Genomic DNA, 12,673 nt, shown 5'->3' with positions numbered 1-12,673 from the left:
TCCACCACCGAGTCCCTGCTTCAGAAGCCAACTACACCGGATGAGGCTTCCTTGGCCTCCAAAACCCCACTCCACTGGGACGATGGGGCTGCAGGCTGGGGGTGCCTGGGGAGAGACCTCAGGGGCAGGGCTTTTGGTTTGCAGCAGTCCCTCACCAAGCAGAAAAGTCCCACTTCCCTCCACTCCCCCCCACCACCCCCGATTCATTCCCGTCTCTAACCACAAATAAATCAACCAAACACAATGATCTGAACACTTTTTGGTTTTGTTCTGTTTTGTTTTTAAAAAAAAAAAAAAGAAGAAGAAGAAGAAGAAGAAGAAAGAACGAAAAGATATTATAACCAACAAGCGGGTCTCTAAATCTATCCAGGCAAGCCAGAAAATGCCCAGGCTGGGTAGAGAGGGTGGGACAGAAGGTTTAACGGAAGGGAAATAAGGGAGCAGAGGCAGAGCCACAGGTTGTGGGCAACTGGAAAGATAGGGTCATCCTGGTGACTTCATGACCAGTAACCACAAGAAGGGACCAGAATAGGGCCATCCCCAGCACATGAGTCTCTGTCTCCCTCAGACACAAACAATCCAATCTTACATTCTTTCCTCTCTCCTGTCTGCTCAAAGGTGATGAGCCCACCTCCCTCCCCACAGTCCTTCAGGCCTTCCTCACCCCATTCCTCTCCCACAACGGAGATCCATCTGCAAGGTATTATCAGATGACTGAATACCCAGACCCAAAGATGGGCCCTCTTCCTCAAGTTTGTGCTCTGGAGGCCCTGAGGAAAGAGATCTACGCAGCACAGAGCGGAGGTGGGTCTCATGAGCCTTGAGCCTCTACTCCACACCTTCCCACGCTCTGGCCAGCTTGAGAGAGGGAGGGTGTTCAATGTTCACAAGTTTCTTTCTCTCTGATTCCAAGAATGAGGTTTCTTTTCTCCCACAGGTCTCTAGTTGGGAACACCTCGCATGCCACAATCGGAGGAAGTCAGAATGAAGCTTCCCCGGAGCTGAAAACTAAAGCTGGCACATAGTGTGTCATCAATACACATTTTCAGATGGCAAATGAATGAATGAATGAATGAATGAATGAATTCAAGATTGATCTGAAAACACACTGGGACTTCCTGTTGCTACACTCAGACCTCTTGGGCTATCTAAGCCCATTGTGGGCACTCGAAGGCTGAGCTTACCCTGTGGAGCACATCCCATAAACACATACAAACACACACACATACACACACAAACACACACACAGACACATACACATCAAGGGAAACTTTGGGCAGGGCCAGAGGCAGAGAGCCAGGACTCAGACCAAGAAAGACTCCATGCCAGGTCAACTCTACAGCCCCCAGAGCATAAGGGCCTAGTAGGGGGCACTGACTCCCCCCACCTGCTGGCAGGCCTCACTCTTGGAAGTTGTCAGCCAGCTGATGGCAATCCAGCTCCCCCTTGGGTTCCAAGCCCCCCGGAAGCTTCACCCCTGTCTTCCGGTCCACACACCAGCACTTGCCACGTTGTCCATCCAGGGCAGGGTGACACTGCCAAAACAAGGGTATGAGGTCAGGTCTCAGGCAGACAAAGAGCCCAGGCAGTCCACACCACCTCCAGCCTAGGCCCCAGGTCAGACAGTGGCTCCTTCAAGATGATATCTGAAGGCAAGGGCTCTTTTTAAGCACCAGTTCTTGGAGCTCACTGTAGTGGGGAGACTTGTTCAAGGAGAGACCTACAGTTTCCAGAGGCAGGACTTGAGAAGGCTCAAACTGAAAGGCATAGATGATTGTAAAAGGCTGCGTTCATTGGAGATGTTTCAGCTTGTTGTGACTGAGCTGGGACTTGAAGCAAGGGATTACAGCTGAGAGCAGAGGCAGCATCAGGACCACGGATGAAGATGGGTTAGGGATATGGTTAAAACAAGAACCAGGCACTTAGGAGGCAGATGCAGGCAGATTTCTAAGTTCGAGGCCAGCCAGGGCTATACAGAGAAACCCTGTCTTGAAAACAAATAAACAAACAAACAAACAAAAAAACAGGAACCAGATGACATTGAACACCTATATCAGAAGCAGTTGGATCAGATGTGGTGACACAATGCCTGTAACCCTGGGACTTAGGAAGCAGAGGCAGGAGGATTGCTGCAAGAAGCTTAAATCAGAAAAAAGAGGGAAGTCAAGGTCAGAAGAATTGAGGTCAGAATTAGACCGGGGGGCGGGGGGCGGACATGGCCAGGCCACAAAAGTATATTTCAAAGTCAGACTCAACATCAGAAGGAAGGTTGGCTCCAGACTCAGAATTTGTTTTGAGATAGAGTCACGGGTCACATAGTCTCTGTTTGGTTTGGGTTTTGACTTTTCCAGGCAAGGTTTCTCTGTGTAGTCCTGGCTGTCCCAGACTTGCTTTGTAGACCAGGCTGGTCTCAGATTCACAAAGATCCACCTGCCTCTGCCTCACATGTGCTGGGTATACCACCACACCTGGCCAGCAAGGGCCATAGTTTTTGTTGCAATAAAAGTTAGGGGTAGGGCTGGCGAGATGGCTCAGCGGGTAAGAGCACTGACTGCTCTTCAGAAGGTCCTGAGTTCGGATCCCAGCATCCACATGGTGGCTCACAACCACCTGTAATGAGATCTGATGCCCTCTCCTGGTGCGTCTGAAGACAGCTACAGTGCATTATGCCGGAGGGGAGGGGAGGGGGGGGCATGGTCAGAGAGAGCAGGGAGTTCAGTTCCCAGCAGCCACATGATAGCTCGCGGCCATCTCTACAGCTATAGTGTACACATAAAATAAATCTTTAAAAAAAAGTTAAGGGTAAAAAAATACATGTAGCATTATATAACAGGGAAAATGAATCCTGGTATAAATGTTGGGCTTTAGTCAATAATCAACTGCATCAAATACACTCCATTACAGCATGAGTAATGAAATAGGCTGCAATGTAGGTGCGGGACACAATCATTCTGCACCTTCTCCTCTTGTTTCCACAAAATCAACGGTCAGCTTGGGTCTTTGGTTTTGTTTGTTTCATTAAGGGTGAGGGGTATTAAGAATTGAGACATGGAGCTGGGCAGTGGTGGTGCACGCCTTTAATCCTAGCACTTGGGAGGCAGAGGCAGGTGGATTTCTGAGTTCGAGGCCAGCCTGGTCTACAGCATGAGTTCCAGGACAGCCAGGGATACACAGAGAAACCCTGTCTCAAAAATCCAAAACGAAAAAACAAAAAACAAAGAATTGAGACATGAAATTTGTGTCGGGATGAAGGCTGAAGAGAGGCCAGGCGCTGGTTCCAAGGAGCTTCCTCTGACCCTTCTTCACTCATTGCACACAACTCCACACCTTCAGCTTGCCCCATACAGACCGAGGACAGTTGTGCCATCCTGATGAGGCCTCTGCTGCTTAGGTGGCCGCTCACTATGAGGATGTGTCCGTAGCGCGAGGACAACATTCCTGTCTATGCTCTCTCTCCTAACCGAGAGAAGCAGGACACGGCTCCCCAGGCCACAGTCAGCGCGAGGCACTCCAACTCCAGTACCCTGCCTGGATCTGCTGCCCTCCTTATGGGCCAAAGATGAGATGGAACAGGCGGGCTGCTCCTGCTGTACCTGCCAGCCAGCATGCTGGACGGTCTGAATCGGTGAGTGTGTGTGAGGTGCTACCCGCTGCCTTCTCTCCTGACCCCGCTTTCCGCATGACAGTCTCGGGCCACCAGGCCCGCCTCTACCTCCTTCCTTCCTGCACCTGGGGAGTCTGAGCTCAGCTGCAGAAGGATGAGCTGTTTTCTCCTTGACATCTCAGAACCTGGAATCCCTCAACCCAGAGACAGGGAGCACTACTTTGAGGAAAGGAGGAAGAGGAGGGGAAGCACAGGGGGCCGGGTCTACGCCATCGATGGAAGGCATCCTGAGAAGTTGCAAAGGGGCCCTGGAAGGAAATCAAGTTCTGCTGAGAACTCACTCTGTGGCGTAGGCTGGCCAGGGTCCTTTCTGAATCTGTCTCTCATCTCCAAAAGGAACGAGGTGGACAGACCACGTTGACAGTAGAACAGAGCTTAGGGAGACCCACATGGTTGGGTCAGATTTGGAGAGCTTCCCTTCCTTTGGGAGCATCCCGAAGAAAGCTAGGAGTTCCCCAGGTTGAGGCCAGGGCTGAGCAGCAGGAAGGGAGACCCACCTGTTTGGGGTGGAAGTTGCCGTTTCGGTCACAGTTCGGGATGGGGATGATGAAGAGGTCTTCGTGGGTACGGCTCTGTGAGGCGGCCAGCCGCTCCAGGGCCCGGTGCAGCTCACTCTGGCAGGAACCCTGGGGCTGGAGACAGAAGAGCACACTGCTCAGCAGATGAGAAAGGCAGGAAGATCAAGCTGGGGCTCTGAGCTAAATGGTCCTGAACAAAAAGGGTCAAGGCCTGGGTGCTAGGTAAGAGCTCAAGAAGCGAAACCAGAAACTCAGACTCAGTCACCAACAGTGGACATCAAGGAGAAGGTTTTGATACTAAGCGCTCCTAAAGAAGCAGGAGGTTGGGGCACATATCTGCTATGCCTGCCCTCTGGAAGCAGAAGCAGGAAAGTTGTTGCAAGTTCAAGGCTAGCCTGGTATATTTAGGAAGTTCTAGGCCAGCATGGGCTGCAAAGGGAAACCCTGTCTTACAATAAATAACCATTAAACAAAACAAAACAGGCTGGGGTGGTATATGCCTTTAATCCCAGCACTAAGGAGGCAGAGGCAATCCAATCTCTGAATTCAAGGCCAGCCTGGTCTATAGAGCAAGTTCCAGGACAGCCAGGGCTACACAGAGAAACCCTGTCTCGAAAAAACCAAACCAAACAAACAAACAACAAAAAGGACCAAGAAACACTAGGAAGCTTGGTCCCTGCTTTACCAGTCAACTTGCTGTGCCAATATTCACGTGCAAAGCAGAAAAAGAAATCACAGAGAGAAATGAGGATTCTCCCCGCGGGTACCAAGGAGGTCATGTTACACACAGGGAGCATCAGTGTTTGCTGGGTGAACACAACCCAGGTCTAGTTGTTGTGGCGTATCTATAAGCATGCACATCTGTGGGTTGGAGGTGCTCACCACAGGACGGGGTTCCTCCCGAGGTGTCCCCACGACCTTCATCTTGCTCCGGTCTCTCATTTTGGCCATATGCTTCTGCAGGCACCTGTGATCATGGGCACTGCAGGGGTTGAAGCTGTTGTTGGGGTGTTCGCTCTCATCCTTGTCTGTGGGGCCATCCAAGAAAAGCAGAGGTTAGCATTAGAACAGAGGCTTATACACCTCCAGCGCCGCCCAGCACCCCCAGCGCCCTCCTCCACCGGGAGTCTCCACTGCATGGCTGTGTCTCGAGGCAAGAAAGAAGGAATATGAGCACCCCTCATCTCCACCCCACTCCTCTGAATCTCTTTGGGAGCATATTCCTCTTGAAGTTCTTGGCTTGTTCCTCTCCCCACCCAGGTCACCATGATGAATCACTACTAGCTGCAGCTGCCCAGATGGCAGGGGGGTCTCTTGGGCCCAGCAGGGAGGTCTGAGGCAAGCAATGGGAGTGGGGGACTATTGGATCTTCTCCCTCTCTGTTCAACTCTTCCCACCATCCCCCTCTCCCATCTGCTCACTCTTCCTGTCTCCTTCTCTGCTCTTTCAGCATCTGGCTGAGCCTGCCGGGGATCCCTAGGGCTAAAATCATATTTTCCATGAGCAAGGAGTCTGGCCCCAAAGGTTCTCCTGCTGTCTGAGTCTGTGAGTGTGTGCGCGCGTCTACATGAGAGAGAGACAGAGAGAGAGAGAGAAAGAGAGAGAGAGAGAGAGAGAGAGAGAGACAGGCAGAGAGACAGAGAGAGACAGAGACAGAGAGACAGAGACAGAGACACAGAGAGAGAAACCAAGACCCTGTGTAGCCCCAGAACAAAGAAAACAGCCATACACATTTCTCAATCCTCTTCCTTTTAAGTCTCACAACCTTAAACTTGAGCCCCCATTCAATATCCATGTGAGTCAATCAGAAGCAGGCAATGGGCTATCTAGAGATGCCAATTAGGAGGGTAGGCCCGTCTGCATGGCCCCCTCCTGAAGGCTCTATGTGAGCCGCCCCATCCAGAAGGCCCTGCATTGTGACCTGCTGCTCACTCTTGCCTGCCAGGGCCAGAACGCAAGGCTGAGCTGGAGAGCGAGGCTGGAAGGCTTCTCAGCACATCAGAGCCACCTCTGAAATACTCAGACTTGGCAGCTCAATGCGGGCCCAAGTGCAGAGGCCCTGCCAGCATTCCAGATGTTGGCAGGCGGACAGAAGGTTACATCTGGTTTGCGTCAGGACTTTTTTTTTTTCCTGAGGATTTAGCAGGTTCCTCCATACATGGCAACAGTCCCAGAGCTGCCTCTGGGTCAAATGGTATTTCTCTGCCTAGCCAAAGCTGGGGAGTTGGTTTTTGTTTTATTCTTCTAGTTTGGGGGACAAAGGAAGAAAGGCACATAAACGAAGGGATACCAGGGCAAGAAGAGATCTAAACCATCAAAAAAAAAAAAACCCCAAAAAACAAAAAACAAAAACAAAAACAAAACACAACAAAGCAAAAGCAAACAAACAAATTCCGTTAAGTTCCATACTGAAGTAAAACTGACTCACTATGGATAAATTGTGCCTTGCATGAAGCGCTAGTATCGAGTTAAAGAACAGAAATACACGGAGCAGACAGATACCACCATCCCTCTGTTTAAGTAATGAACGGAGAGTCCCAAGGAGGTCCCAGAGCCTCATCAAGCTTGGGAGAGTTAGCTAGGTTGGATGGAAGAGATCACTGGGATTCACATAACTCATCTGAGGATTGACTCTAGATACACCATTCCGATCAGTTTCTTCTCACTGATTTGCTGTCTTTTCAGCCAGAATGGCATTGCCAGTCTTGGGTGCTTCTCAGTAAACATGAAGTGGTTTTGGCAGTAAAGATTTTGAGGCTAGGCAAACACTCTACCCCTAAGCTACTATTCCAGCCTTAAAATCTCCTTTTTTCTTTTGTTTTGAGACAGAGTCTCACATAGGCCAGGCTGGCCTCGAACTTTCTATGTAGCAGAGACTGGCCTTTAATCCCCCCTCCTCCTAGCTTTGCCACCGAAGTATTGGATTATAGGTAGGTGCCACCACATCTGGCTCCTAGCTCTCAAATTATTTTTTAGTTTAGTTTTAGGAGTTTTTTTTAAAGAAAAGGGTTGCCTCAAGAGATAGAGAGCACCCCTCCCCCCCCCACACACACATGCACTACAGTCTCAGAAGTATGATACAATGAGCCCTGGAAAGCACAGACAAATATGGCCCAGAGACTTGACTACAACACGGCTTCCCAATGTGGCATTTCTGTGTGACTAAAAGCCAACAACAGGAGTCCCTGGGGGCTTATCCATGGGTATTTAAGATGCTCACCATTAACGAGGACAACTGAGTAGCTTATTGAAACCCAGAACTACGTAGGCCACAGAGCAAGCCCAGAAACATAGCTTACGCTGATGTCAGAATTAAATGGCCCCAGATCGAAGACTACCTTAACCGGGCACAGCTGCAGCAGCAGCCTGCCACCTGGCCTCTAAGTGTGCGTGGTCAACCCAGAGAACCCTGGTTTGAATCTACATTTAGGAAGAATCACCTTGTAAGAATAGCTTCTTATTTGCCTAGGGTCATAAACTAGACTACGTCCGTATCCACCCACCCAACGCAGAATCACAAATGTTTACGAACAATCACATGTCCAGACACACGCTCATCCAGGTGTGCGAGTCTACACCTCCTCCTGTACTCTGACCCTGCCCTGGTCAGAAACACAGACCAATCCAGGACACCCTAACACCCAGGTCTCTCTCACCATGGTTTGTTGACACTCCATTTAATCTGTAACTTCTCCCCCATCCATTCATGCTTACCCGAGGACTCATCCTGGAGTGCACCTCTACGTACTGAGCTTCGGTGGGGGAGGGGTGTAACACTGAGCCTCTCAAAAACAACTTCTAATGGGCTCTTCCAAAGTCCCAAGGACCCTGAGCAGGAGCTGGGGGTTTGGGGGAAGGAGCAGACCCCTCACCCTCTCCCTCTTGTTAGGTCTCCAAGAAGCTTGCCTAGAAGGTGGAGTTGCCAATGTGAAGCAGGTCTCCTCATCTAGTTTCTGCCTTGAGCTGGGCAGACTGCCATCCAGCCATGGCAGAAGTCTTGCTCTTCGTGCCACTGCAGAGCAGGACAAGGAGCCCCCGGGGAGAAGCTGTGTACAGCTCTGGCCCTAGTAGAGGCAAAGTTCCCACTGCCTAATTTCACTACCATGATTTCCCTTCAAGACCAGCCGCTGACCCCTGTAAGACTCCCAGGCTAAGAACTGAGTGGGTCCTGCCAGCCAGACTCAGAAGTGTCAGCCATGCCCCAGAGGGTCACCTAACTGCCCCCCCCAAAACAACAACAACAACAACAACAACAACAACAACAACAAACCAACTCTCCCTTCCTCCATCTCCAAGACCCTAGCTGGAGAATACAGGACAGATATCAGGCTGTTTCTTTGAGATTTTGCTCAAGGGGTGCCCCTCACTCTTGTTCCCCCGCTGCTGGCTTCTAATGAGACAAGAGATCCTGCAAAGCTAAAGAACCCCTCTCCTTTCCTGTGGCTCTCCCCAACTTTGCTCCCTTACCCTATGGTCTCCAAAGTCCCCGCCTCAGCTCCTTCATCTCCATCCTCACTGTCACTCCCATCTATGGACCTCATACTCTATGTCAAACACCTCAAAACAATATGACATCTGCCAGGCAGTGGCGGTGCACGCCTTTAATCCCAACACTTGGGAGGCAGAGGCAGACAGATTTTTGAGTTCGAGGCCAGCCTGGTCTACAGAGTGAGTTCCAGGACAGTCAGGGATATACAGAGAAACCCTGTCTTGAAAAATAAAATAGTAAGTAAATAAATACATACATACATACATAAATACGTAAAATAAAAAAACAAAACAAAACAAAACAAACAAACAAAAAAACTATGCCACTTGACAGAGGAGGAAACTGAAGTATCCTGAGTGGAGAAGAGGAAGGGAGATATGTCTTTGGCCACTTGAAGCACCAATAGTTTAGGCTATGTCAATATTAAAGAAAAATTCTAGGCAGCCATGTTCTTCCTCCCCTCTCCCCTAAAACACAGAATGTCTGGGAAAGCCCAGTTTCCATGACTAGATTCCCAGTACTGAAGCAGGGACAATATTTGCTATGTTGACTAAAAATTAACCCAGCCTGCCTGTTCCTTAACCCTGTCCCGGAGGGACCTGGAGCCTGGCTTGGAACTCCCTGTCCCAAGCTTGACCCTCCCCATCGAACACCCTCTCGGATTTCAAAAGTCGAGGGTCAGTCAGTACCACGATGTGAAATTGCAGACTTCTGATGCATACGCCCACCCCTGCCTTTGGTGGCCTTGGTAGTACTGATCGCCAACCTGTCAGAGAGGGAGAGAAAGCAAGGCAGGCTAGAAAGGGACAGGATAGCCCTGCCCGCAGGAAAAAAGTAGAGAGCTGTGCCAAAGGGCAACTCACTTAAAGGATCAGCTGAAGCTCATCCCCAAGAGCAAAGAACACAAAGAGTAGACTTATATGCCTTTTATTATTTATTATTAAAGAAAATAATGCCCTTCATTCCCAGGACATGGGTTCCAAACCTGAAGACCTAAAAGGGACAATAGCCCACTGACAGTATAAGGTGTGGGCTGAGCCCCCCTCGGTAATTCACCAGAGGTCCCGCAAGGCTGTGGTACAGCTAGCTCTTTAGGTACTCCGGCCACGATGCAAAGGTGCCAGGCCATGACAAGGAAGTACTCCTGATGACTAGAAAACATGGGCCATAGCTTGCCAATCAAGCGGCTAAGGTCTACCCTCCTGTTACCAAATTTTCTCTCTTCAGATACTTGTGTCCACTCTGTTCGTAGAGGACAAGGTCAAGAAGTGGGAGGGGAATTAGTGTCTTGAGATCTGAATTCCAAGACAAATGTATTGGCACCCTATTCCTAGACACCTCTTGAAGCTGACTAGCCTCACATCCACCAAGCAATTAGAAACTGTGCCAGGCCTTCTGGATCCTGGAGATCTGATTCTCCTCCACACAGTAGGGATGCTCCTATGCAGCACGAAGAGGAGGCTCTTGTAGAGCTCTTCTGGCTTGGGCTCATGTTGGGGAGAGAGGAAGACTATTAGCCATCTTCACCTGGGGCTAGATGCCCAACAGCTGGGAGAGAGCGAAGACTCAAAGTGGGCACCCTAAAAATGCAACCCTCTCTCTGGGTCTCACTGCCCCAAGATCAAGGAATCACTCCCCCGGGACCCTCCTCCTCCTCCAGCAATGCTGGTTGCCAGTCTGGCATTTCTCCCAGAATATTTTTTGCTGACCCATCTCTCCTTGCCCCAGGAGCAGGAAGGGCAGAGAGGCACCCCTGGGGTCCACCTCCTTCCTGTTTTCCCTGCATCCTGCTTTCCTCAGACTAACACGCTGCCGAGGATTGAGGAAGTAGAGTGGTCTGGGACCCAGAGCAGGAAGCTCGGGGCTGAAGTCCCAGCATCCGGACTGCAACAATGGAGGATTCAATTCAATGGAGGAAAGAGAGAAGCTCCGCGGTGGTTCAGAGAGCCTGGCTGTCAGAGAAGGGACAATAACCAGAGTCAGGGAGACAGAGAGGTAGAAGGTGCAAAGAGCAGAGGACATGCACAAGGAGGCACTGTCAGAGACATCAAAAGAGTGACAATGTCCTAGATGGAAGTGGAAGGACTGCAGAAAAGCAAACTGAGACAGCAAGAGAAGGAAACTAGTCAGGCTCAGAAGACTGAGAAAAAGAGAACTCGGGGCTGTTTGGTGAAACTGGAAGTTGAGAGACACAGCAGGAAATAACAGAAGGACAAAAGAAAGGTTCTAAGATGAAGCAGAGAAAGGCCCACCGACAAGTGGACAAAGGAGAAGGAGTAAATACAAGAGCCATCTGTCTAGCCCTCCTTCCTCTCAGTCCCATATACCCAAGGGGTCTGCAACTCTGCATTGGCAACCAGTACTTCCCCTCCAGCCATCTCAGATGGCACCTGCCAGAAGGAAGGCACAAGAAACCTGGATGTGCCAACCTGGCAGAAAGAGCCCCCTGCCTTCTCTTCCCCTGCTTTCTGAGCCTTTGGGGGAAGTCCAAGTCTCATGTTCTTTATCATGAGGTCCTTCTGATTTGTGTGTCCCACTTCATCACGGAGTGATGAGTGAAAGGCCTAGGCCCTGGCTCCTCACACCTCTGGCTTCCACCTGAAACTGGGTGTGGACCAGGCTCTGGATCAGGAACAGAAAGGAACGGTACACACACACACACACACACACACACACACACACACACACACACACGCACGCACGCACATGCACGCACACATCCGCGCGCACGCACGCACGCGCGCACACACACACACACACACACACACACACTCAGGCGCGTGCGCACTACCCTTATCACAGTCTTCTAACTCTAGATGGTCTGTAACTGAATCAGGTCATTTAACTTACCAGAATCGCCTCAGGAGCCAGGCTTACCACTGAGGCCAAGGCCCCTCTTCCCAAAGAAGTACTTGGGAGGTTTGAGATGAAGTGGTGGGGTAGGTGCTGGGATTAAGTGCCAGCTTTCTTGGCTGTTTCTATCAGGCTCTGCCACGTACCTCCCTTCTCTTCAACTCACAGGGGCCATTGACAGGCCTTCCAGACCAGCCAGAATGGGAACTAAGTTGCAGGAAGGAGGATGTTTGGGAAATGTGGCAGAGGGAAGGTGGGTGTACCTTACCAGAGGTTTGCAGGCTTTCCTGGATGGCTTCGATCTCCGACAGCTGCGTGCACACGCCTTGCCCGTGCATCAATGTGCGCAGGGGCTTCTCCACCCCCCGGGGCGGGTAGCAGCGCATGCCTGAGCCACAGCGTGGGGTGTACACCCCGCAGGGCATCCCCAAGCCCAGGGCGCAAGTGGCGCAACAACCGCAGCCAGGCTCCCGCACCAGCTCCTCGCAACCCACAGGGGGGCGGCAGCGCGCCAGCTTCTCCTCGGAGCAAGGGGGGCAGTGGATAGCTTCGTCTCCCAGGCTCGGCCGAGGCCCTGCGACCAGCAGCAGGGCGGCCACGAGGCCGAAGGGCAGCATGGTGAGGGCGAGGGTGGGGCGCAGGAGGGGAGCGCGGGCTCGCGAGCGGGCTGCGAGGGACCCGGAGGCAGCGCCCAGAGAGCTTTAGAGAACCAGACCCGGAGGGCGCAGGGACACGGGGTGGCCCCGGCAGGCAGGGACGGAGCCGGGGAAGTTAGCAAGCACGCTGGAGCGGAGCGAGCCTGGCCACCGAGGCGCTGCGCTGCATCCTCGGCCGGCCCAGCAGGCGGCGGGGGGCAGGGGGCTGAGCGGCTGCCCGGAACCGGCTCCCGGGACTTTATACCGGCCCCCTGGCCACACCCCCAGCGCCGTCCCCGAGGTGGGAGAGCAGGGGAGGGCGAGGGGGAACTGGAGCAATGGAGCGGGAGGAGAGGCCGTTAGGGGGAGGGGGCGCTGGCCTGAGTCGCCGCCACCGCTACAACATCTGAAAGTCCTTTGCCCCGCCGAAGAAAGCGACGCAGTTTGGAAGCGGTGGCCCGCGCGCAGAGAGCCTCCTTCCTGAGCTGGACCCTGGAGAGGAAGCAGGGCGAGG

General features: G+C 51.9%; 1 protein-coding gene across 1 annotated transcript; it reads right to left on the bottom strand.

Moving 5' to 3' along the window:
* Positions 1 to 249: 249 nt before the first annotated feature.
* Positions 250 to 12,390, bottom strand: Igfbp4 (insulin like growth factor binding protein 4). The gene is made up of 4 exons (XM_031352691.1): positions 11,793 to 12,390; positions 5,065 to 5,210; positions 4,162 to 4,296; positions 250 to 1,535 (listed from the first exon to the last, which is right to left on the bottom strand). Exons 1-4 carry the CDS (start codon positions 12,139 to 12,141, stop codon positions 1,401 to 1,403), a joined length of 765 nt encoding a protein of 254 aa, XP_031208551.1. The 5' UTR covers positions 12,142 to 12,390; the 3' UTR covers positions 250 to 1,400.
* Positions 12,391 to 12,673: the final 283 nt, after the last annotated feature.

The sequence above is a fragment of the Mastomys coucha genome, unplaced genomic scaffold, assembly GCF_008632895.1.
Source record: "Mastomys coucha isolate ucsf_1 unplaced genomic scaffold, UCSF_Mcou_1 pScaffold5, whole genome shotgun sequence".
Lineage (NCBI taxonomy): Eukaryota > Metazoa > Chordata > Mammalia > Rodentia > Muridae > Mastomys > Mastomys coucha.
The sequence above is the reverse complement of the archived record's forward strand: the minus strand, read 5'-3'. Positions and strand labels throughout refer to the sequence as shown.